Below are 25,748 nucleotides of genomic sequence, written 5' to 3' on the forward strand. Positions count from 1 at the left end.
GCCCCGGAAAAGCTGGCGGTTTGATGCCTTGTAATAGTATGGGCGGTACATTTTGTTCCTCCTGTCTGTTGGTGGTGTCCGCCGCGGTGTTTGTTGCTACCGCCATGGCGGTCAGAGTGTTAAAGTGGATGTCTGTGTTGGCGGTTTCCGCCATGGTCATGATTCCATTTTTTTGACCGCCGGCCTGTTAGCGGTATTACCGCCGCTTTACCACCGACCTCAAGGGTTGTAATGAGGGCCTGAGTCCCCTATCTTGAAGATAAAATAAAAAGTAATACTAAGGGGTGGGGAAGGAACACAATGACCCCTAAGATCCATAGGGAGGGGCCTAGAGGGACCCCCTCGGGGCCAAAACCAAATATAAATTGGCAAAAGTTGCCACACTCTTGCATGACTCATGCAGGAGAGAAAAACAAAATGGCAGCTGGGCTGCATTCGTTAATTATAAGGCCCAGCAAGCCCTCCTGGGTTGTATTCACCTGGCCCCACATCCCCGAGCCATTAAAGACCCAGCAAGCCCACTCTGGGGCCAAAACCATGAAAAAAGGGGAGGGGCCACTTCAAACCCCCCTCTTCCCAAGCCATTACAGACTCCAGGGATGCCACTCCCAGGTACGAAATTAGTGCATATGGGGAGGGAGGCCCTTCTCGCTGAGTCAACAGAGGCCCCGGGGAGCCAACATCTGGATCTGAAATTTCCGAAAGTGTGTTGGGTCGGCATGCAGCCCTCCTCCAAAAGCCATGACAGGCTTTGGGAAGCCCACCCCCAGGGCTGCAATTTTTTCCAAATGGGAGGGGGGCTCCATGGCCCCATCCCTGAGCCTCTAAAAGCCCCCCGCGGGGCCACCCCAAGATGACACTGCAAAAAATGAGGAGGAAGGCTGCAAAGCTCCCATTCCATAGCCATTAATTGTCCCCTAACACTGTCCCTGGGGCCAGCTCACATGCTATGTCCCTTGAAGCCCACCCCGGGACATAGCGGTTTTCTTGCCCACACTGCACAGTCAGGTAAACTTGTGTCAACTCCTGCTTGATGGGAGCATTTTTTAATCTCTTGCCATGAGGGAGCAAACACAAAGTCTGTTTCTAGCTGGCTGCAGCTTTACAAATGCTCCCACTGGCTAGGAGCAGACTTTTGATCTGTTTTCCTGCCATTCTGATGTGGGCAAAGTAACAGGTCAAAATATTGCCACCGCCCAGAGGAAGGAACATTAGTAGTGGCCCCTCTCCATTTTAATTTAAAAAAATGGCCCAAGGGGATGGAATCCCAAGGGCCTAACAAGACTCAGGGAGGGGACAATAGCTTTCCTCCCCTCCTTTAATTATAAAGTGGTCCTGGGAGCAGGATTACCCCATGGCTTCACAAGGCTTGAGGAGGGGGGCCACATGCCCACCTTCACCTTAATATTAAGTTGTGACCCTGTGTGATGGGGTGCCAGGGCCTAATAAGGCTTGAGGAGGGGATCTACATGCCCCCCACCAGTTTAATTAAAAAAAGAGGCCTTAGGGAATGGGGTCCCCAGAGGCTAATATGACTCCAAGATAGGGGCATTCAGCTCCCCTCCACTTTAATTAAAAAAACAGCCTTGGGGTGTGGGGTCCCCAGGGCCTAATAAGACTCGAGGCGGGCAGCCTCATAGCCCTCCTCCCATTTAATAAAAAATTAAACGCCCTGGGAGGTGGATCCCCATGGCCTAATAGGGCTTGGGTAGGGTAGACACTTGGTCCTCCTCTCCTTTAAGTAAAAAAAGGCCATACAGTATAGGGTCCTTAGGGCCTAAAAGGGCTTGGAGGGGGGGAGGGAGGGAACAAATAAAAACAAGGTCTTGAAGCCGCCCCTTTCCCCTTATATTATTTTGTGGCCCTAGGTGATGGTGTCCCCAGGCCTAAAAAGGCTGGGAGAGGGGAACTATGTGACCCCTCCTCTTTATTTAAAAGAAGGCCCTGGGGGATCGGGACTCCAGGACCAAATAAGGCTCAGGGAGAGGGGAACGTGGCCCCTTTCCCTTTTCCTAAAAATAAATACTCTGGAGAATGTGATGCTCAGGGCCTTATAAAGCTCAAGGAGGCGGGGCACTCAGGCCCCCGACCCCTTTAGTTAAAACTGACCGGCCTTGCTGGCAGGAGTCCCCAGGGTCTACTGAATTTCAAGGAGGGGGGCAGCATGGCATCCGTCCTGTTTAATAAAAACTGAAATGCCTGGGGAATGGGGTCCTCAGGGACTTCTCAGGTTCGGGGAGTGTGGCAACTTAGCCCCACTTCACCTTTTGAAGAAAGAAAAGGCCCTGAGGGATGGGATGCCAAGGGCCTAATAATGCTTGGGTAAGGGGGAACATGGACCTGTCCCTTTTAAAAAACATAAAGGGCCTCATTACAATGTTGGCGGTCTGACGGTAAGACTACTGCAGTGGTGGCCACCAAAAGACTGCCGTGTTGGCGGTCTTTCAGACCGCCGTATTATGAGTTACACAGCCAAGCTCGCCAAAAGAAAGCCAAAGTTCCGAAACCGCCAGGACACTGGAGGGCAGGATGGAGGTTGTCTCACCACCATCATCGCCAGACCACCAAAAACCCTCAGATCCTATTATGACCCACAAATAGCAATAGAGGTTATTCCATGACAGAACACCAATGGCAGGGTGAACCATTGCGGTCACATCAGTAATACACCACACCACATTGGATAGTTTGAAAACTCTACACCTCACACACCCAGACACCCAACACTTCTACACACTACACTATAAAACACACCCCTTCATACCACACAATCCTTTGCATACAGAACGCCATACAGCATGAGATAGAGGACGCACAAAAATATTTACCAACCATAGAATAGGCACCCCTACACACTCCACATAGCACTCATCCCACACCTGCACGACAAACAGAACACAAATTATTAGCCCACACATTCAACACCATAGGTCAACAACTCACATCACCCCAACCACACCTCATCACCATTGATTTACCTACTTATTTTATTCTTCCTCAACGTCTCATCCACCACTACCCTGTCCCCTCAAAAATATTCCTGTTTCACAGATGAGGAATTGAGGATCATGGTGGATTAAATCATTAGAGTAGAGCCACAGCTATTTGGAGCACAATTCCAGCAAACATCTATGGCCAGGAAAATGGAGCTGTGGCAAAGAACACTCAACAGGGTCAATTCTGTAGGTAGCTACCCACGCACAAGGGAGGACATCAGAAACAGGTGGAACAACCTCAGGGGGAAGGTACGTTTCCTGGCCACCAGGCACCAGCTGGTGGTCCTCAAGACTGGCAGTGGGCCCCCACATCCTTCCCCACAAGGGAGGAGAAGGTCTTGGACATCCTGCATCCTGAGGGCTTGACAGGTATACCTGGAGGAGTGGAGTCAGCTAAGTCACAATACAAGAACTGTTACCAAATTGCAATGCCCTGAATTTTCACTGATCACTTTGGCAACTTTAACAGCAAACCTACTCACCACTCCTGTGTCCAAATGCCCAAATACCCCTCTCTGGCATACCACATGTCAACTAAACTCTCCTGGGAGCACACTGTCTGTGTATGGCATGTGTAGTACAGGGACTGACAGCACTACAACTCCCAGCATGCTCCGTACTACCATTAAGGAAACGAGAACTTCTGCAAGTTAAATAGCCTTGCATGTGAAACTAAACATTAAATAAACCCTCCTGTCTCCTCCACTATGGTACAGTCCATGGCAATAACAGCAATGCTATGGCCATCTGCTAGTACTATTAAAAGCAACACACAGCTACAACTGTGTTCCTTACTAAACTGGCCTTTAAATCAACATCCAAACAATGTCATGCACTTGCCTGAGGGGGGCACAAATATAGAAAGCTGAGTGTACTTGGAGTACACCCATGCAGGGCCCTGGGAATAATGGTAACAACCATACTTTTGGCCAGCTCTGTTACCATTACCATTGTACATTGTGAGGCTGTTAGTTGAATCAATGATGCTAAACACCTAACTTGGAGATCACTTTAAAATATCAAGTTATCAATCAGATAAGATATTAGTCAATGAACAGTTATCTACCCACCACGTTACTCCAGCATCCTGTAGCAAGGTGTATGCAATTGGAAATCTCTGTGTCCCATACAGGCCTAACCAAGATGTGGAAGCAGGTGTCATTGTCATGTCAGGAGATCAAGTAAAGGCCTTGTGTGCATAACACATAGCATGTCTTGTGGTCAAACTTTGATATCACTTGTTGCATTACTTACAGCAACAGTGTGTTCCACTTCTCCAACAGGTAACCTGTCCAATGTCACCATGGAAAGGACACCCAAGACTGCCATTACCATTCTGGATGATGCCCTTTGTGTGGAATACACCCCTCGATGTGTGGACATTGAGGACGAAGCTGGCCCATCTGGGACACCTGGTCAGTCAACAACTGTGAGCCTCACCCTGCCTACATCGACTCCTCCAAGCCCTTTTGCTTCAACATCACAGGCAACCATTCGCCCCTAAACCTGTGTTCCAAGGACATTGCCTGCCATCTTGTGCCCCCAGTACAGGTACCTGTTGATATCCCAGACAATGATGGACCTGGCACCAGTGAGAGTGGACAAACTGTCTTAGGGGAACAGGCATGTGGAGGGTAGGGTGTGTGGGAGGGGCAGCATGGGCCAGAGAATGGAGACTCCTAGGACACCATCTCACAAATCTTGGGAGCCTACCAACATTCCCAAGGCATGATGGGCCAAGTACTTACCATGATGGGGGAGATAAAGCAGCTGCAGAGGGTTAACCACCAGGAAGTCATGCAGCAATGACAGGCCCAAAATGCCCACTTGGCTTCCATTGGAGGGGTGCTGATAGACATGAATACCACACTGAGTAGGCTTTGTACTCACCAGTTGGCCCCTACCTCTATCAACAAGATATCAGCCCCTTCTACATCTGTGGCTGCTAGTGGAATAGAGCCCCTTTAAGGGGAAGGCTTCAGGCACCCCTGCCTCTGTAGCTGAAGACCCCCCTGCAAACGTGGATGTCCCCCAAAACATCTAGGATGAGCAGATGCCAAGACAAATACCACTGCCAGGAAGTGAACCTCTACTGATTGGTATCCCTAATGTGGCACAGATATACCCTGTTGACTTTTCTGAAACATATCTCCATGTTCCTATGGTACAAGGACAATGGGCTTGTGTCTACAAGTGTTGTAGCAGCTACCCTGTTGATTTCATCCACCATGACAGAACCCTTCACCGTTTCCTATCTGTTACATTTGGTCCAATTCACTAATTTTGCAGTACACTCCCCAATAAATACTACATAACCCCAGATCATGTGTGAGAGTAATTTATCAAACATATTTAACTGTCATCTATAACACCTCTTGAACAAGGAAGTTTCTCTCAAATGTAAAACATTTGTAATGCTCCATCTCACATTTACTGTTTAATCTGAGGAGATTTTGCATTGAATAATAATGATAGACATTACTCGAATCACTTTCGTTGAACTTTCCCACATACAGATTAGGAGAATGCCAATGATCACACACTGAAGTACTGCTGCACACTTCAGTGTATCCGCATAGGTGTCATACACTGCCACCCCACAGACTACTTAAGTTACTGACTTGTCAGTCTTTCAGTATCCCAGTAGGCAGACATATTGTTTCAATGTATTATCAGCTAAAACCTCATCACATACCCATACCATAGCTCCCAACTGACCGTACCCCATGATACAGACAGAGGTCAGTACAAATGAACCTTCCACTTACCATGGTTAGGTATCAGTAGGCATGACACTCACCTATGTCAGTCTTGAAACACATCCACAGTGGCCTGCTGTGAGGAAACACAGTGACAGCTACATACAAGTTACTTATTACCAATACAAAACAATCTGATATTTTAAGGTATGGATAGCACTTGAGGACATATGTGAGAAACAAATGAACACATGCATGGCACCACTGAACAAACCTCCAGTGATAAATAGGTCTGTTGAGTGGAATAGGACACTACCTCCCACTGTCCTGACAGTCTGGGCATGGAGCTCACACACCACAAATCCCATGCCTAAGAGTAACTGGTGCAATCCATGTTCACTTCACTTGTCAGTCTGCAGATTCCACCTGCTGGTGACACTGTCTGATACTGCCAAATGAGGATGAGCTTGTGAAGTAATCTGTAAACTATAAATGTCAAACATAAGGTATAGGCCGCATTGAAACTAAAACATCATACAGGCAATTTCCATATACATTGGTGACTCAGACTGTTCATTGTGAGAAAATAAGACTATGATGATCAAAAACCTGCACATTTCTCCATTTAACATTCTGCATGCACATCAGAGTTATGTGTTTTGAAGCTACTCATGACCTGTCTAATGGTTATACTAACTACCTTATCAAGCATTCCCAACCCCACCAATACCCCACTGACTAACGTAAATACATAGTATCACATACTAGGTGAAGTACTCATTGATGAGATGTGCCTTGATGTATTCAGCTTCATCCTCATCCTCACTTGGCACATCTGCATTCTTACCCACTGGAACTGCTGGCTCCCCCTCATCAGGCAACAATAATTTAACATACTTCGGTGGGTGAGTAGAGGAGGGCTCTACCAGACTTATCGATGTTATGGAATTTTTCAGAAGCCCAAAAGTCTGCTCCACAACTCGTCTTGTCCTTCCACGGGTCTCATTGAATCGGACTTCCTCTGGCGTGGTTGGGTACCTCACTAGTGTCAACAACCAGGGACAGTTTGGGTAACCAGAGTCCCCTGTAAAGAAGAGTTTAGAAAGTCAAACATAAGTAACGGACAGCTACACATTAGTTAGCAGAGAAAAGTTACAGGCACACATGACATATGTGACTTACCAACCAGCCAGGTCCTCTCTGTGTATTGTCATGTCATCATCAGTAGGATCTTGCTGTTCCTCCCGATGAAGGAATCATGGACTGACCCCGGGTACTTTGTTCAAACTTGTGAAATATAGCGGTCAGCCAAACAGACCACTTGGACATTGAAGGAGTGGAAGCTTTTCCTATTCCTATACACCTGTTAATTGGATTTTGGAGGAATCAAGGCTGCAAAGATGCCATCTATGGCTCCAATCACATATGGAATGTATCCCAAAGCATAAAAATCAGTCTTTACATGGGCCAAATCTTCACGTTGTGGAAATCCGATGTAGCTATCCAGGTGTTCCAACAATGCAGACAGTACAGCCTTCAAGACCAGATTGAACATAGGCTGAGACATCCCTGCAGTTAGGGCCACTGTTTTTTAAAGGAGCCTGTGACCAGGAAGTACAGCACTGTGATACCTTGTACATTGGGTGGTATGCTGTGGGGATTAAAAACTGTAGGCATCAGATCTGGCTCCAACTGACAAGAGAGATCCATGATTTTATGCCTATCCAGGCGGTAGATCTGAATCACATGTCGCTCCTCCATGGTCTGCAGGTCTGTTAGTGATTGGTGCATTGGAGGTTCTCTCACTCTTCTCATGCCAGGGTAACTGTGGGGGAAATACCAGTATGTATGTGTATCACTCATTCTGTACATCATGAGTATGAACATACCTATGTCACATTTTATGTTCTAAAATGCCACAGCCACATGAAACTATTGAAACTTTGTACATTGAAAATACCTAGCCAAATAATGATTTATTACTGCGTTCACATCCCCTTTCCTCTATCATATGTTAGAAACAGGAAAGTATGTTACTGACAGCCAGTGACATTAACATTATTGACATGCAGCACATACATGGGACACATATACCATATGTCAGATTGTAATTGTGCTGATGACTATACTTCTATAGTTACATTTCTTAAAACACATCAATTTGACATCCTATACATAATTCATGCAAATTGCTGCATGTTTGCTCAAAGCCAGGAGTGAACACAATGTCATAGATATGTTTCACAGCTTGTGACACAACTTTAAAATAATTATTTTCAAGCATATATGAGCCTTAACATGGCAGCTGTCTCACCTACTGTACGGGACATTAGGAATTGACCTAAGTCCGCCGGCGGATGTCGTCATGCGGGTAGGCGGATACAACCGCCCTGGACATGCCACTGGAACACATTGCTGCCTTTGGTGAACTTGGGCCAATGCCGATGTCCGCTGGCGTTGACGCTCTTTTACGTGTCAGAAGTGACCGCCATCTCATACTTCATCTCTCACTTGATTCCTGACACTGCTGCTGTAAGATCTCCACAACCTGAGCTGTTGTGTACTGCCTCTAGGAGCAATCATGCCACGTCCTACAGGTGATAGGGCCCCTGCCTTCTTCTCTGAGGAGCTTGAAAAGCTTATGGAGGATGTCCTACCCTTGTATGAACAGCTCTATGGTGCACCAGAGGAACCGGTAATTGCAATGCAAGTGCAATGTTTTAAGGGTTAGGTGTATGATGATGTCCAGGGAATGTGGTGGAATGAAGGATTGTGGTAAAATGTATGAGTAGATGGGAATGTGCATATGTGTACATATACATTTTGAGTCCTTAGACATAGTAGAGTGTGTGTGAAGTATGTCCTCTGATCCAACTGTAGACTGTAATACATGATCAGTGAATGTGGTGTGAAAAATATACCATGTTTAGAGATATGTTTGTGGTCTGGTCACATGTTTCAAGCTGACACCTGGTGCTAAATATGCATGTTGTATGCCTGTCTCTTTATCACACATGGCCTGACTGCCGATGGTCATCCATCATTGAAGGGGATGTTGAAGGCAGTCAGTGCATGGCTAGTTTCACTAACTTGTATTTTCACCCTGTTTGTTATGGTATTGTGTCTGTTGTCATGACATCATCTTCTTGTCTGTGTCATCCATGCAGGTCAACACCCATCAGAAAAAGGGGATTTGGCTTGCCATTGCCAGGAAAGTGCAGACTCTGTGGGTCCACAGCCAGTGGAGCATCCACTGTAAGAAGCAGTGGGACAACCTGAGACCCTGGGCTCGGAAGACAGGTGAGGCCTAGCTGGGGATGTCCTCCCAAAAAGGACGGGTGCCTGTCGGACATTGACCCCCCCCCCTCTAATGGACTGCATATTGGCATTGGCCTACCCGGAGTTGGATGGGCTTTTGTGGGCGGCACAGCAGTCACTAGGGGGGAAGTACAGACTTGCTACATTTTCATCCCTATAACAGGTTAGTGTATGTTGTGAAGGTTCCTATGCTGTGACAATGTGGTAAATGTAAAGGGTCAAAGATCCCCGAGGAGCACATTGATGTACAGTCCCCAACATTGGTACAGAGGTGTGCACATTCTAATTTGTATAGGGACATATTATTCTCCTATGGTGTCCCCTCTGTACAGAAGCATTTAATGATGCACATGTGACTGTGTCAAATGTGTGTACCACTATACAGCTTTTCATACCCTGATAGTTGTTCTTTTCCACCTACAGGTCAATACTCTGTCAGAGTCACCAGATCCTCGGGGTCTGTGCACGTTCCCAACACTTCCACCACAAGACAGCTCCAATACTCTGACTAGAATGTCACAGAGTCTAAGAGAGTCCAAGTGGGAAAAAGGGGATTAGGTAGGGAACAGCTGGGAAGGAGACCTGTGGGAAGCAAAAGGTTGAACACACAATATCAAGATTATATCATAATAACCAGTACTAGGCTATGACTCAAGGCATTGTCACACTGAAAACATGGACAACTTAAGCATGGAATCAAATAACTAGGCTTCAAGATAACTGAATGCCTGTGAGGGAATCAAGAAAGGTTAAATACAACTTTCAAAATCAAGTATAGTCTTTTGCATGAGGAATCAGGAAATAATCTGAATGAATTTCTAAACCACCATATGAATCGAGCTTGAGGGACTATTATGCACATACAATATCACATCAAGAACTCTAGCACTTTAGTTTTCTTGAATTGCAGGAACATGAATTGCGCACATTGCAGATTTTAACAAAGGTTGTAAATTCCATGGAATGATTGTGCACAATGAATAACATATGTTAGACTCGAGAAGTGAATTGCGTGTCTTGCCGATTCGAAGGCCACCACGTAAATGCCATGAAGTGGTAGCGCACAATGAACATCGTGATTTTAAACACAAGGAATGAATCGCGTGTATTTCCGTTTCAAGCACTCCCAAGTAAATGCCATGAAATGGTAACGCACGATGAATAGCATGGGTTCAATACAAAAAATGAATCACGTATTCTGACGATTCGAATGTCAGCCCATAAATGTCATGAAATGGTAACACACAATGAATACAATGAATTAGACACAAGAAATGAATTGTGCGTCTTGCCGATTCGAAGGCCACCACGTGAATGCAAAAGGAATGGTGGCGCGCACTGAATATCATGAGTTAAACACAATGAAAAGAATCGCGCGTCTTGCCGATTCGAAGGCTACCATATGAATGCCAGGAAATGGTAGCGTACAATGAATAACATGAATTAAACACAAGAAATGAATCACGCGTCTTGCCGATTCGAATACCACCATGTAACTGCCAAGAAATGGTAGCGCTCAATGAATATCAAAGTTAAACACGAGGAATGAATCGCGTGTCTTGCCGATTCGAATGCCACCATGTAATTGCCAAGAAATGATAGCGCACAATGAATACCAAAGTTAAACACGAGGAATGAATCACACGTCTTGCCGATTCGAATGCCACCATGTAACTGCCAAGAAATGGTAGCGCACAATGAATATCAAAGTTAAACACGAGGAATGAATCGTGCGTCTTGCCAATTCGAATATCAACATGTAAATGCCAGAAAAACCAAGAGCACATTCACACGCACAAGGTAAAATCTGTCAACATGAAAAATTAGGCCCAAGAACTTGAATGCCTTCGAAAACGGAATCGTGGCCCAGCCCGACCTCCGTCTTACCGCCCTGATCAAGGATCACCAAAGTAATGAAGGGCAAAGGCCTGGAAGATCAAAGTAGGCCTCCGGAACAGGAGCTCAGGAAGTTGCTGCTGCTCTGCACCGGGACCTCTGAATAGTGAGCATGTGGTGCTGGGCTGGCTCCCTTTTTATAGAGTCTTAGCCCAGCCCACAACCACACACAGGCATGCTGCAGGGAAAGCTTCTATAAGGCCCTGGAAAGGGACCACACCCTGACACACTCTGAAAGCCTGCAGCAGTACTTTGCAAATGAACAGTATTTATATGCACCTTGAACATAAGTCTTCAGGATTAAACTCTGCAAAGCAAAAGGTTAAACAACAACATATCAGCACAATGCATGAATTAGGTTATCTTGAGAGTGTTGGGTTTTTGCATTCTAGTCGCCCGTAGAGCACGCACTGCCCTGATGTTGACATACTCCCAATATCATGATGGTAAGTTGTCCTGGTAGTTGCCCTCTGTCCATTCCAATGTCCTTTGATCCATATCTATGTGCAACATAGAGTCTGACAATTTGAAGTCATTCCAACTTTTCAAAAGGTTTCTGATGAGTGACAGCATCATGTGAGGCTTTGATCTCCATCTGACATTTCACATGCCATACTTGGATAACTTATTCAGACCTATTAGAAGGTGAAACTCATTGGTAATTGAGGGATGTACTTAGGCCTGTGTAATGTGTCATCTGAATGGACATCCTACATGTTGGTAACCAAGGAGGAATTGCTTGTCTCCTATTGGGTCACATACATTGATGTCAGGGCTATGAATGTTAGTACCATGTTCATGTTCTGTAGGTGGGAAGTGGCTACACGGCTATTTCCTTATCCATAGTGTTATAGGCATGATAAATAGGCCAAGACAAATTCTTGACAGTTCCAATCTTAAATGTTTTTGCCAACGTTATGTGTACATTGAAAGGTTACGCCATGAATCCACATTGAAAAGAGCTTTTAACATTATTTCTGCTGCTATTTTGGTTAAGGTTTGAGTCCTTGTTGTACGGAAACCTATTGTTTGCACTGACACTATTGTGGTGCAGGTGTGGTAGATGACATACACATGTGAGTGGTATTGTATGTCTATTCAGGCATTTGGCTTGCATCATTGTGGGTGTACCTGTCATGGTAGCCTCATATGTGGTTGGTCTTAGAATTTTGCCCCAAACAGATGTAAGGCTAGTCATGTCTGATGTGTGTTTAGTGATGTTGCACTCAGTCATTTGGCTATTGATAGAACAATTGCATGATACGTTGTACTGTATCTCACCTGTATGCACAACAGGTGTCCATTGTCTTGAAATAGTAGATATACTACCTGTGGTTGTCTGTGAGTAAATATTCTATGCTTTTTAGGCCCTTATATGAGTGCTATACTTTGTTTTCAGGAGGACAGTGACATGGATGACTTGGTTCACAAAGTATGTATAATCCTTTTCTACATCGCCATTTATACATGTGTAGGTGACATGTGGTCTGACTCTTACATCTTCTAACATTTGGTTACGCCAATTAGAGTAGTTAGTTGTTTGCACATTTCCCTTGTGAAGGTTGTGTATTCAGTGACATAAGTTGGGTATGTCTTGTCTGCAACGTGCTGTCTTGTCTTTACTATACAATATGTTTCCTTGCCTGGTACGTGACATCAGACTAATTTCTTGGTATGTGTTTAGTATGTGTATGTGATATGTGGAAATCTATTTTACATCTATTTCCCATAGCTTGGTTGTTGGTTGTCTATGTTGCTTTGGAGAGGGACCCTGTGTCATGTGGGCAAGTCACCTTGTCATTGAATGTTTAGTGTGATAGCCCTGCTGAATCATGGTATTGTAGGTGTAAGCTAGGTAGCTTAGCTGGTATATGACTATGTTCTGATTAAGGAATGTACATTGTATCTTGTTGTGATATAATGTTGGCAGTAAACTGGTACTACCTGGGGGTGTTGTACAACTAGATGTAATGTTACTGATGTGTGCAATGTGATACAAGTGTTAGGTAAAGAATATGATGACCCTATCTCACTTTCTCTTTCCCAGCATCTGCAGGTGAAAGAGATGGGGCACAGCTGAGTGGGCAAGCTTCAGGCCACGGGACCTCCAGTCATGAGGATACCAACACCATGGGACCCAGTGGCCTGGAGGGCCAGCCAGGGGGGTGACACGAGGGAGACTGGATCCAGTTCATCACCTTTGGAATCCTCCTCGAGTAGAAGCTATCTGCAGGTGGCAGACCAATCTGCGACCGCCCCAGCACCATCCCTGTCTGCCACCCCCTTTCTGTCACAGTCCTCCCTTTAGCTCCCTACCCAGTTGGCCATGCCAGCTTACCAAAGAGGGTGGGCATCTCCTTCACCCGTAGGCACCTCTCCCCCAGCCCCTGTTAGCCCTGCTGTCCTCAGTGAGGAGGCTATTGACTTCCTGAGGTCTATCTCTGTGGGTCAGTTGACCATTGTGAATGCCATTCAGGGACTGGCAACTCAGATTCAACAGAGTAATGCATTCCTGGAGGGCATTAATGGTGCACTAGCTGGCCTACAGAGATAATTTCAGGCTCTGGCCCCCACACTGATGGCAGTCAGTCTCCCTTTGTCTACTGTCCCCACTGCACCTTCCTCTTCACAATCCGAATCCCTCCTTCCCCAATCCAGCCAAAGCACACAAACAGACAGGCATCCACCTCAACATTCAAGGGTAGCACAGACAAACATAAGGCCCAAAAGACACACCATCAGAATACACACAAGCAACATACACCTGAACACACAGCAACAGTCACAACCTGCCCTGACACCCCCACCAACCCCAGCATCATAGCCACAACACCTGACACACCTGCAGACACCACACCAACATTCAGTAATCCAGCCACCACACCCATCCTACCTGCAGACACCACTGCAGCAGATCCTCAGACATCCACCCCAGTCACCACACCTGCAGACACCACAGCTACAGACATGCATACATGCAGCACATCCACCATACCTGCAGTCCCCACCCCACCACGGTATCCCCAAGCACCTTAACCACACCTTAGCCCAAGACACATAAATGCCTGCACTCACCCACCCATCAGACACCCACCACTCACAAGCATACCTCCCACAAACATACACCTACGACATCCACACAAACACCTCAGACAACCACTCCCTCTTCCTCCACACCCAAACCCTTTTGTTATGACCGTCCCTGTGTGTGCAACAAGTCTTTCCTCTCAGAGTTTGACCTTTTCCCTACTACCCCCGTGACACCCCTAGATGATCAGGTTCCTTCCCCAAGGCTATCCCTTCCACTTCCAAGGCCTCCCCTACTCCCGTGCCAGTACCCATGTCCCTCCCCGCCAAGAAGTTGACCCCTCCCAGGACGACCCAACCCTCCCACAAGCCAAAACCAAACCCCCCTCACAAGCCAAAGCCCAAACCCCCTCCCAAACTTAACCCCACCTCCACCACTCCCCCTCAGATCATCCCTGAGGTGCCTGCCTGCCCCCTTGATGCCCCGACTTGTGGATGTTAGATGGCTGTCAGGAGTTATGTTGTGGCACCATATAGTTCCTCTGGCACACAATATTATTTGTATATTAGACTGACTAATGGCCTTGAACTTTTCTATTTATTGTTTGTTAAATATATATATAGAAACCAACCAGTTGTTGGTGTTCTGGTTACATCTTTGCCCTGCTTTTCCTTTCCTAGATTAGAGTTATTCCTGGTTGACATTGGTTGTGTGTGAGTATTTGTGTGTGTGTGGTGCCTGTGCTTCCTTTATTGTTTGGGCAGTATGTGAGGGTGTGTGCAGTGCATTTGTCCCCCAAGGATAGGATATGTGTTGTGTGATTAGCATATGTATCTTGCAGATATGTTGTTGTCATGGTATTGTGTAGTGTTTGTGTTGACAAGTGTTTGTTATTGTGGTGTGTGACTTTGTGTACTTTGACTATGTGAGTGTGTGTGTATTGTGCATGGTATGATAGGTATGATGTACTCTGTGTGTTTGATGTGTGTGTTGATTGCTAAGTTGTATGATTGTGTAGTTGTGTGTGTTCATTCCCTGTTGGTTGTACATTGTGTTGTCTGTGTGATGAGTACCTGGCCAGTGTAGGTTATCAGTGCTTGACAATGTGTTTTTGATGGTGTGGTTGTGGTGCTGTTGTATGTTGCATGGGATTGTGCGAGACTGAGACTGTGCTGCATTCCGGTGAGTAAATAATGGGTGTTCTTGACGTGTGGTGTATGTGTGTGCTGACTGCAGTGTGTGTGCTGTGCAGGTGTGGGTGTCTTTGCTATTGTATGTGTGTGTGCTGCCCTTGCAGTCCCCTCGCTATGGAATATTATGTAACAGCACAAAATGTCACAATATACAACTATAACAGGTAAGTGTGTGTACTTATGGTTGCTGTCATCATCGGCGGCGAAGATTCCGTTGTCTTTCTGCAAGCAGGAGCAGCAGGATGACATCTAGTAGTGGTTACAAGGCGGCTTTGGACCTGTATAGCTTCCTGGAGGTGAGTGTCTCCTTTTATCTAGTTCGTTTCCGTCTGCCTTTTGGTGGTGGTCTGAACGCAGCAGAAATGTTGGCAGTGTGCAACCTCGTAATAAGTCTGATGGAAACTTGGTCTCCGCCGGACTGCTGGAGCCTTCATTCGTCTGCAGCGGTCTGTGCGAATTGGCGGTGGCATCAGTGTTTTTGGTGGGATTCTGTATGCATCACCGCCAGAGTCATAGGCTCTCCTCCAGCCTGTTAGTGGTCTGACCACCACCGCCAACATGGCTGTCCGAGGACCCCTAAAGTCGTAATGAGGCCCAAAGTCCTGTGATCAACCACCACCATGCATGACCAAAGGCCGTTCATGGCAGGAGGTTGGCTTTACGTATGGTAATAAAATATTACTTTACATTTAATAAACCCTCGAAATTCACTGATAAACCAAAAGTTAAAGTAATCTTATAGTTGGGTCAAAATGTCAGTGACAACATTAACGTTTTGAATTTAAAAAAACTGAAATTCACCAATTATAGTTAGCACAGCTAGCTATAACTTGTGCCCCCACGATACACTGCCTATGACCTCACATAATACATCACCCATGGCATGTTCTATGACATCACTGATGACATCTACAACAAAAACATATATATATATATATATATATATATTTATATATATATATATATATATATATATACATCTTCTATGCTTGACTCCTTCATGGGCCACCCCACTTTGAAGGATCACTCACCTGTCTCAAGTACCATTCTTCTGATTTTACCAAGAGGATGCTTTATTGCGGACAGGACACCCCTCTCTTAATGAGGCACTGACACATTGCTTCACTGGTTCGACATTATGAAGCTCCATAACATTAAAGCAGAACAAGACATGGGTAGAGCTGTTGGATTGGAGAAAATGAGAAAAAATGTACAACTGCAATTTTAGATCAGGAGATAAAAGGAGTTGCAATATCCTTCCTGGCAACAGCATCAGCAGCAAACTCAACATTATAAGCACGACTACAGAGCAAACGAGACAGGGGCAGTCAGCTACCAGTAGCCAACAACAACAACAACAATGAACAGTAATCCCTTTCTATCCCCTCTCCTGTAAACCACTCTAGTGTGGACAATCATTTAAAATCATCTTTGGGAGTGGGAAATGAACACTACGGACAGAGGGGTTTTGAGTTTTGTGCAAAATGGCCATGCCTTGAGACTCAAGGTCCCTCCATTGCACACACAATCAAAAACATTAGGGAAACATAATTTACCACAATTGCAAAATGAAATGGTCAAACCAATTTTTTGTCGCTGAATAAAAAATGAATTTACTCCTAGTAACCTCCGTTATAACAAAGTATTCCAAAACAAATCTTTAGGCTTATTACTGCACTAAATGAAGCAAACAATTACATTAAATAAGAAACAAATCCAAGATGCTACGTCTTCACTTGAACTCCCCCCCCAAATGGACATGCTCAATTGCTCTTCAAAGTGCGCATGTTCACTTCCTAAACTTGAAGAATCAGCACAAGTTGTTGAGATTCACAATCTTTTTTTTAAGTGAAAAGCAGTGATGGAAGTATATCTCAAGTTGATTGATTAATAAAAGCAAGGGGTCATATTTTATGGGTCTAGCTGGCTCAGCGCACAGCCAAGCATGTTTTGTCTTCCTGTAGGCTGTAAAATTGATTTTTTTTACTCAATATTTCCCTGAGATAGTCCTTTATTTTCAGATAGCACAGCTCAAAATCAATGAGCAAGAATCCTGCTTCTGATGGATACACCTACCTGTGGATTCCTCACCTAAAGAATTCACCCCTCGCGCCAGCTTCAACGGAAATTTATTCTAGCTCTGCACGTCGACGATGACGTCACAATTGCCCGACTCCATGAAACGCCGTATGACGTCATCTAGGCAATAAGAAGCCCTCGTCGAAGTGCAGACGTCAGTTCCCTTTTTTTCGTGCCTTCGAATAACGTTTTTTCTTCGAGGCTAACAGGGAGCTACAGTTGTGCATCTGTAGTTACTATGTCACAGCCAAGAAAATCTAGTTTTAAACCTCGTAACCAGTGTGGGGGTCGGATGTCGGTCACTGACCCCCATGAAAATTGTTTATGGTGCCTTAGCTCTGACCATGAGGTTGAGTCATGCGGTTCCTGCCAGCGCATGAACCCTAAGGCGCTTAAAGAGAGAGAGGCTAAATTATTCCTAGCCCATTCCAAGAAGAGGAAGGAAAGGCGGCATCGCAGAGAGTCTTCTTCGAAATCTTCGAAGACTCAGTGTCGCCATGGAGACTCTCAGCGTCGCCATGACTCTCGCGCCGATCGAGTAGAGGTCGGTCCAGGTCCAGATCCAGATCTCCATCTGCTTGGCGCTGTCCGACGTGGGAGATTAGCCCGGCCATCACTCCTCCGCCATCAATGCAGATGTTCGATGCAGAGAGTTACAGAGAGTTCCAAGAAAAACATGTGAAATATGTTTATTCCTGCCTTGCATTGTAGTGTGTAAATAGAAATGTAAGAGTTTTCATTTTTTGCTTACAGTCATGTGTATGTCACTGTGCCCTATGTAGGCTTTCATGTTCCAGTATGAAGTGTGTGATGCAGGTAGTGTTTTGTGGAAGTTTTTAGGTCGAGCGTAAGCATTTTACCTTGTGTATACTCTTAGTATACTTCTTAAAGGGATTTAATTTGGACTGTATTACTCCACTTTGGTTTCTTTATCTGTTACTATGAGAGACCATTTTTGTTATTTCTTTGGTGCTCCCCTTTCACTGTAGGTGTTTTAGGCTGGCAGCTGCCTGCATTTTATTGCAGCATTCCGTTCCTCCCATCTCCTCCGATGTTGCTGACATTTGTTTTGGCTATTTTGGCTTTAGTCCAGTGCTGTTCTCGTTTACCTCTGGCTCCTAAAATAAGCTTATTTTACAAAGAAACACCCCGTCGCATAGTTCACTGCTCATGAAAGCCACAATATGCCCTTTCTGGCAAAATGTAGCTAAACCTAGGAGCAATGATGTGAAACTTACTTAGCCTCACATCGCATCTCGAGTCTCTCTTGCCAGGGCCCTTCCCTGCTAGCACACACGACGTTGCAGACAGGGTATTGCTTATCGCCTTTATTTGAACCATAAATCTTCTAAGGCTGCCCTGCTCATTGAACTGTGAGGCAAGAATGCTTGCAAGACTGTTAAAATTAAATTAAAAAAAGAAAATACTTTTCCAGCCTTGTTTTCCAATTTCTGTTCAGACGTTTACACAACACGAGGTAGTGCAGTCCTCTCGTCTCTCCACAAGGGCTTGTAATTTCTATGGTCAGTAGCTGCCAGTGACCACCAAAACATGGAAGAAAAAACAAAATTATGATACAGGGTTGACCAATTTATGTGGCAAGAAAAGTCCAGTTCTGAATTTACAATGCTAATAGATCTAACTCAAGAAAATGCACGACCTATTGCATTGTAAATGCTTGTTTAGATTGCCGTGGGAATTAGGTTGATTGAGAGTAGGAGGCTAAAAATGGAGGTCTTCCCATTCATTTTGAGGTGGAACACAGTGTCTTCCGCGAAACCTGAGTAAATCCAGATTAGAGGATTTGTGTGTGTATTTGACTGCCCTGTCTTCTACATAAATCTAAACAGAGCAAACTTACTTTGTGGCACATGCTTAGTAGAATCTCTTTGTAATGTGGAGGCAACAAGAGCCTTTTTACTTATGTGCATGCCTCAGTAGTGCTATAACCATACATTCTTGATGGCATGTAGAACTTCCATGTTCAAGGTTCAGGTCACTCCACAGGAACGGCAGGCAATGGTATAAGCAGAGCAACTGGAACTCTTAGCCACTCTTAGATGATATTCCTGAGTTTACCACCCCTCACATTACTTTCACTTGCATACAGCTATATAGAAAATCATATTCTGTTCTGAGATGCAGTTCCCGTAGCCTCGATAATATGCACCTTGTTTGAAACATTTCCTATGCAAATATGTTGCCTCTAAAAAGTATTTTAATGTCTCCTTCAGCCTGCAAGAGATTTTAGAAAAAGATGATGTACTGTTATGTAACAGTGAAGATAACAAGGAAGATGCTGCAAAACAAGTAGCCTACTTTTTCCCACCACAGAAAAAACAAGCTGAAGCAAAGCCAATAGAAAGGACTTTAGCTATAATAAGGCCTGATCTCTTGAGGGTAAACAGAGGTAAGTTATAGAATTAGAGTTGAACTTTGTGCTGCTTATGCATAGTCTCTCTTGAAATTTTAAAGACTGTTTATTTGTCATTTATCTGGAGATCTTCTAAGTGGCATCACAAGAGAGAGTGAGATTAAGAGAGAGAGAATTTGTGTGCATGTGTAAATATGTGGGAGTGTAAGTGTGTGGGGCCAATAGGCATGTAAGGTGTGTGTGGGTGGGCTTGTGAGTGTGTGGGTATATAGGTGTATGATATGGGAAACAGCTTAGCAACGAAGGCTAATCAACTAGGTGCCTTTACAGCAAATAAGCCTTTACCATGAAAGTCTATAACAACAATTTTTTTTTACAACGGATATACCTTTACCACGGATGTCTTTTACCACTCAATTCATGGTAAATGTCAGTATTTCTGATAGATACAACTACCTGTGGATTCCTCACTCATTGAATTTTCCCTCTGCGCCAGCTTTCGACGGAAACTTTCTTTCTAGCTTCTGCACGTCGACGAGGACGTCACAATTGCCCACGTGACGCCGTCTGACGTCATACATGCAATAAGAGGTCCTCGCCGACGTGCCGACGTCACTTCCCTTTTTTCCGTGCCTTCTAACGACGGTTATTGTTCGAGGGAGCTACTGATTCTACTCTGCGTAGTTACAGTTACTGTTACTGTTTCTTTCATCGAAAAGAAAGCATGTCTCAACGAAAGTCGGGTTTTAAGCCCTGCAGGGAGTGCAGAGGCAAAATGTCGGTGACAGACCCACATGTAGACTGCTTGGGGTGTCCCAGCTCCGACCACGACGTGGAGAAATGTGACTCCTGTCAACGGATGAACCCGAAGGCGTTGAAGGAGCGTGAGGCGAAACTCTTTTTGGCGAAATCCAAGAAGAGGGAGAAGCGGCATCGGCGCAAGTCATCTTCTCCTAAGTCCCATCGGCGACATCGTGACTCCCAGCGTCGTCGCGAATCTCACCACCGGTCGAGTAGGGAGGGGTCGCGCTCGAGGTCGCCTTCTGTTCGACGCCGAAAGACATGGGAGGTTAGTCCCACCATCACTCCGCAGCCGCAGACGCCTCCTGCATCACCGGCTTCGCCGACTTCGCCTTTGAGTTCACCAACTGTGTTTGAGGTTCTTCAATGTCAGGAGTTCTCACCGGCTTCTCAGACTCCGGGGCCGGCGCAGATGTCACCTCGAGCCCAGGCTCCGCAGTATCCGGCTTTCCCGGCCCCAGGTGCTGACAGTTCTGCATTTTTAAATGTGATGTTTGCCATTTTTCAACAAATGGCTCCAGGTGATGGACCAGCTGGTCCTTCGGGCCATTGGCCTTCAATATGGGTGCTCCGGCTCCTTTACGACCGGCACCTTTCATGCCCTTCCTTCCAATGGGAGGTGCTGGCTCGGCGCCGGTTCCTTTGGCGTCGGCTTCACAGCCTGTGACACCGAGTAGATCTGCTGGTCCGGCGCCGGAGAGTTCTCCTGTTCATCCTTTGCCTTATACGGCGCCGAAGAAGTCCACGGTGCCGATGGATCCGGCGTCAGACGGATCCGAGGATCGGCGTCAGGCATCGACGTCGGCTGACGCCCTGTCGACACCAAGGATTGAAGCCAGGCTACATTCAAGAAGGCTTGCTCTTTGCCTCATTGAGGAGCAGGAGTATCGGAAGCAGGCCCAGGAGGAAGGGGAGATTGAAGAACCTCTGGGAGATCTCCAGGGTTTGGATACAGTAAGTGAAGTGGCTTAGACACCTCTCCAGAATGGGACTTAACATCTCCTGGAGAATATACAGAGGAGGCTGCTTCATTCCACTCTGTAATAAGGAAAGCAGCTGACTTTTTGGACCTTCCCTTGCCGGTGTCTGAATCTAAACCCAATATATTGACTGAGGTGTTACATCCTGCTTTGACGGTTGCGGAGCCACTTCTGCCATTTAATGAGGCTCTGTTAGAACCAATTTTAGAGATCTGGAAGAAGCCGGTGTAATCTTCGGCCGTTAATAGATCAGTGGCACGCAGGTATCGTGTGGCTTCTGCAGATCCAGGCTTTTTGTCTCAGCACCCGACCCCAGAGAGCCTAGTGGTTCAGGCTTCATGTTCATCTCGGACTGCCCCAGGCTCTTTTCCGGGGGTGCCTTCGGACAGAGACTCAAAGAAAATGGCCCAATCTTCCAAGAAAGCTTTCTCATCATGCAGTATGGCTCTCAAGTCTACTAATGCCACATGCATTTTGGGCAGATACATCTACGCCCTAATGGAAGGGATAAAGTCGTCCCATACGGAGGTGCCTCAGGAGGTGTTGAGTCTGGTTTCAGATGCTCAAGCTGCAGCAACCCAAGTAATCCAGTCGGGGCTGGACACTACTGATTCTGTAGCCAGGGCTATGGGCACTGCTGTTGCTACGAGGAGACAGGCCTGGCTTCGTTCCTCTGGATTTTCATCTGATGTCCAGTCAGCCCTGCTGGATCTTCCCTTTGATGGGGATAAACTTTTTGGATCCAAGGCGGACTCTGCCCTTGAGAGATTTAAGGAGAGTAGGGCCACGGCAAAGTCATTAAGCTTGCAGGCCTCCTCTTCTGCTTCTTCGAGACTGTTCAGAAGATTTAGGGGGTTTGGTTGTGGCTCATCCTCCTCCTTTCGAGGCAGATTTCAACAGCAACCTGCCACTGCTCTCCCCTATAGATCATACAGGGGGAGGGGTAGGGTCCGGACCAGAGGAGCCGCCCAGCAGCACTCTGCCTCTTCCTCTTCCTCTGGAGGGGTGCAGCATGGGAAGCAGCCTTAGTCTTCCACCAATTCCTTCACATACCACTCCTGTAGGGGGGAGGTTATTGAACTTTCTCCACAAGTGGGAGGATATAACATCAGACTCCTGGGTCACCAGCATTGTGGGGAAAGACTATGCCCTTCCCTTTCAGGAGTATCCTCCCCCCATCCCGCCCGCCCATCCTACTGTTCAGAAGAGCATCTCCTGTTACTAGAACAGGAGGTTCTAGTCCTCCTTTCAAAGGGTGCAGTTGAGTTGGTTCCAGAGCAGGAGAGGGGTCAGGGTTTTTACTCAAGATACTTCCTGATCCCCAAGAAGGATGGTCGGTTGAGGCCAATTCTGGACCTGAGGATTTTGAATTGGTTCCTCAAACATGAAAAGTTCAAGATGCTGACCTTGGCTCAGGTGCTTTTGGCATTGAACGAAGGAGATTGGATGGTGTCTGTCGACTTGCAGGATGCTTACTTTCATATCCCGATACTCAAGTCGCACAGGAAGTATCTCCGGTTTGTGGTGGGATCGCAGCACTATCAGTTTGCGGTCCTTCCGTTTGGTCTTACTTCAACACCTCGAGTCTTCACAAAGGTGATGGCGGTGGTTGCAGCAGAGCTCAGAAGGAAGGGGATAGCGGTATTTCCTTACCTGGATGATTGGTTGATCAAAGCCAAGTCTCCGGAGCTCGTGCTACGTCACCTGCAGTCGACAACTCAGTTGTTGTTCGACCTGGGTTTTTCGGTGAACGTGCCCAAATCTCACCTGGAGCCCTCTCAGCGCCTCCTGTTCACAGGGGCAGTACTGTATACAACATTGAATTGCGCCTTTCCTCCGCCTCAGCGGATTCAGGACATTCAGGCGTTGGTTCCAATGTTTCAAAGTGGAGCGGTCATTCCAGTCCTCAAGGTCCTACATCTGCTTGGTCTGTTTGCTTCTTGCATTCTGTTGGTCACTCACGCTCGCTGGCACATGAGGGCTCTTCAGTGGTGCCTCCGAAAACAGTAGTCTCAGCACAAAGGAGATCTCGAGGGATCGGTAAAGATCTCCAGGGACGCTGCAGTGGATGTAAGATGGTGGGTTGCAGACGGCAATCATTCTCAAGAAAGGCCGTTCTCTCAGCCTCTGCCGGTGACCACAGTAATAACGGATGCTTCCACTCTACGGTGGGGAGCTCATCTGGGGGACCTGGAGGTCAAAGGTCAATGGTCTCCAGTGGAACAGATGTTTCACATAAATCTGTTAGAGTTGCGGGCAATATGTCTGGCTCTCAAGGCCTTCCTCCCTTCCCTTCGCGGTCAGTCGGTTCAGGTCCTGACGGACAATACTACCGCGATGTGGTATATAAACAAACAGGGAGGAGTAGGGTCGTACCTTCTCTGCAGAGAAGCTCTGCGACTATGGTCCTGGGCAAGGGACCATCGGATTTGCTTGGTAGCAAACCACCTGGCCGGAGTCTTGAACGTGCGTGTGGACAGTCTCAGTCGGCACTTCTCGACCGATCACGAGTGGCATCTTAATCCAGATCTAGCCCTGGACATCTTCCAGATGTGGGGATTCCCTCAGGTAGATTTTTTTGCCACTCGGGCGAACACGCACTGCCCGTTGTTCTGCAGCCTCCAGTATCCGATGCAAGGAACGTTGGGGGACGCGTTTTAGATATCTTGGCGCGACCAGTTGCTTTACGCGTTTCCCCCCATACCTTTGATTCCTCGGGTTCTGAGGAAAATTCACCAAGACCGGGCCCATGTCATCTTAATAGCTCCGGATTGGCAAAGGAGGGTATGGTATTCGGATCTTCTCCAACTCTCTCTGTGCCCCCGCTCCGTCTCCCTCACAGGGCAGGCCTCCTCTCACAATCGCAGGGGCAAGTTTTACACCCCCACCTCCAGAGCCTGCACCTTCATGCTTGGAGATTGAACGGGGCAACCTGAGTTCCTTTTCTCTCCCACCTGAGGTAGTGGATGTTATTTTATTGGGCAGGCGACGCTCCACTAAATCTATCTACGCTAGCAGGTGGGCTAAATTTGTGTGTTGGTGTGGAGAGAGGCAAATTGATCCCTTACTTGACTTATCAGATGTCTTGTCTTTTGCGTTGTCCCTGGCACAGAGGGGTTGTGCAGTGGCTACAGTCAAGGACTATTTGTCGGCCCTGTCAGCCTTTCTGTGTCTTCCAGACAAACCTTCTTTATTTAAATCTCCTTCAGTATTAAGATTTTTAAAAGGCCTCATTAATAAGTTTCCTCCCACTCCTTTCATTATGCCTCAGTGGGATTTAAATTTAGTCTTAAAGTTTCTCATGGGCTCACAGTTTGAGCCAATGCATTCTTGCCCTATAAGGTTATTGGTTTTGAAGACTGTTTTCCTTGTTGCAATTACTTCAGCTAGAAGAGTGAGTGAGCTGCAGGCTCTTTCTGTTAAACCCCCGTATACATCCTTCTATGTAGGCAAGGTGGTGTTGAGGACCAAGGCTGCTTTCTTGCCGAAGGTTATTTCACCCTTCCATTTGGGTCAGACTATTACTCTCTCCTCTTTTTATCCTCCGCCTCATCCTTCGAAAGAGGAAGAAAGGTTGCATCGTTTAGACCCGAGAAGAGCGCTAAGCTTCTACGTGGACAGAACGAAGGAGTTTAGATTGGAGGATCAACTCTTCATCGGGTACGTGGGAAAGAGGAGAGGAAGGCAGTCCACAAGAGAACACTCTCCACGTGGGTCATTCTTTGCATTAAGCTGTGTTATTCTCTGGCACAGAAAGAACCCCCCTGATGGAATAAGAGCTCATTCCACCAGAGCTAAGTCGACCTATTCGGCCTTGGCTAGGGGTGTTCGTGTGGTTGACATCTGCAAGGCCGCAACTTGGTCATCCCTCCACACTTTTGCAAAGCATTACTGCTTGGATTCGGAGGTTAGGAGGGATGGCCATTTTGCACGGTCAGTGCTGCAGGATTTTTTGGTTTGACCATTCAGGCACCCTCCACCGAGTGCGATACTGCTTTGGGACTCTATTCAATGAGTGAGGAATCCACAGGTAGTTGTATCCATCAGAAGAACGAGTTACTTACCTTCCGTAACGCCTTTTCTGGTGGATATACTAGCTACCTGTGGATTCCTCACGGTCCCTCCCGCCTCCCCGTTGCCTGTCTGGTCTTACCAAGTTATCCTTGGGTGAGCTCCTCTTGGTAGTTTATGGCTTTCATATATAGTGTATTTATTTATGTATATAAGTACATGGTTAAAAAAAAAAAAAAAGAGAAACAAATTTTTAAGATTGCTATACATAGTATGTATGTATATAATTTTGCGTATTGATATCTGTTTGGTATAATTCAATATTGTTGTATAAATATTTGTTTCAATTGCCTGTTTGTCTCAGAGGCACGTA

The 25,748-nt window shown here is 46.3% G+C and overlaps 1 protein-coding gene across 1 annotated transcript in view; it reads left to right on the forward strand.

Annotated features, from left to right (window-relative positions):
• Nucleotides 1–8,276: 8,276 nt before the first annotated feature.
• The window catches only part of NME8 (NME/NM23 family member 8), a 165,528-nt gene continuing 148,056 nt past the window's right edge, over nt 8,277–25,748 (forward strand). The window contains exons 1-4 of the mRNA XM_069208147.1: nt 8,277–8,390; nt 8,863–8,995; nt 12,957–13,074; nt 19,444–19,619. Coding sequence (XP_069064248.1) covers nt 8,277–8,390; nt 8,863–8,995; nt 12,957–13,074; nt 19,444–19,619 — 541 coding nt within the window. The remainder of the gene's footprint in view (nt 8,391–8,862; nt 8,996–12,956; nt 13,075–19,443; nt 19,620–25,748) is intronic.

The sequence above is a fragment of the Pleurodeles waltl genome, chromosome 2_1 (assembly GCF_031143425.1).
Source record: "Pleurodeles waltl isolate 20211129_DDA chromosome 2_1, aPleWal1.hap1.20221129, whole genome shotgun sequence".
NCBI lineage: Eukaryota > Metazoa > Chordata > Amphibia > Caudata > Salamandridae > Pleurodeles > Pleurodeles waltl.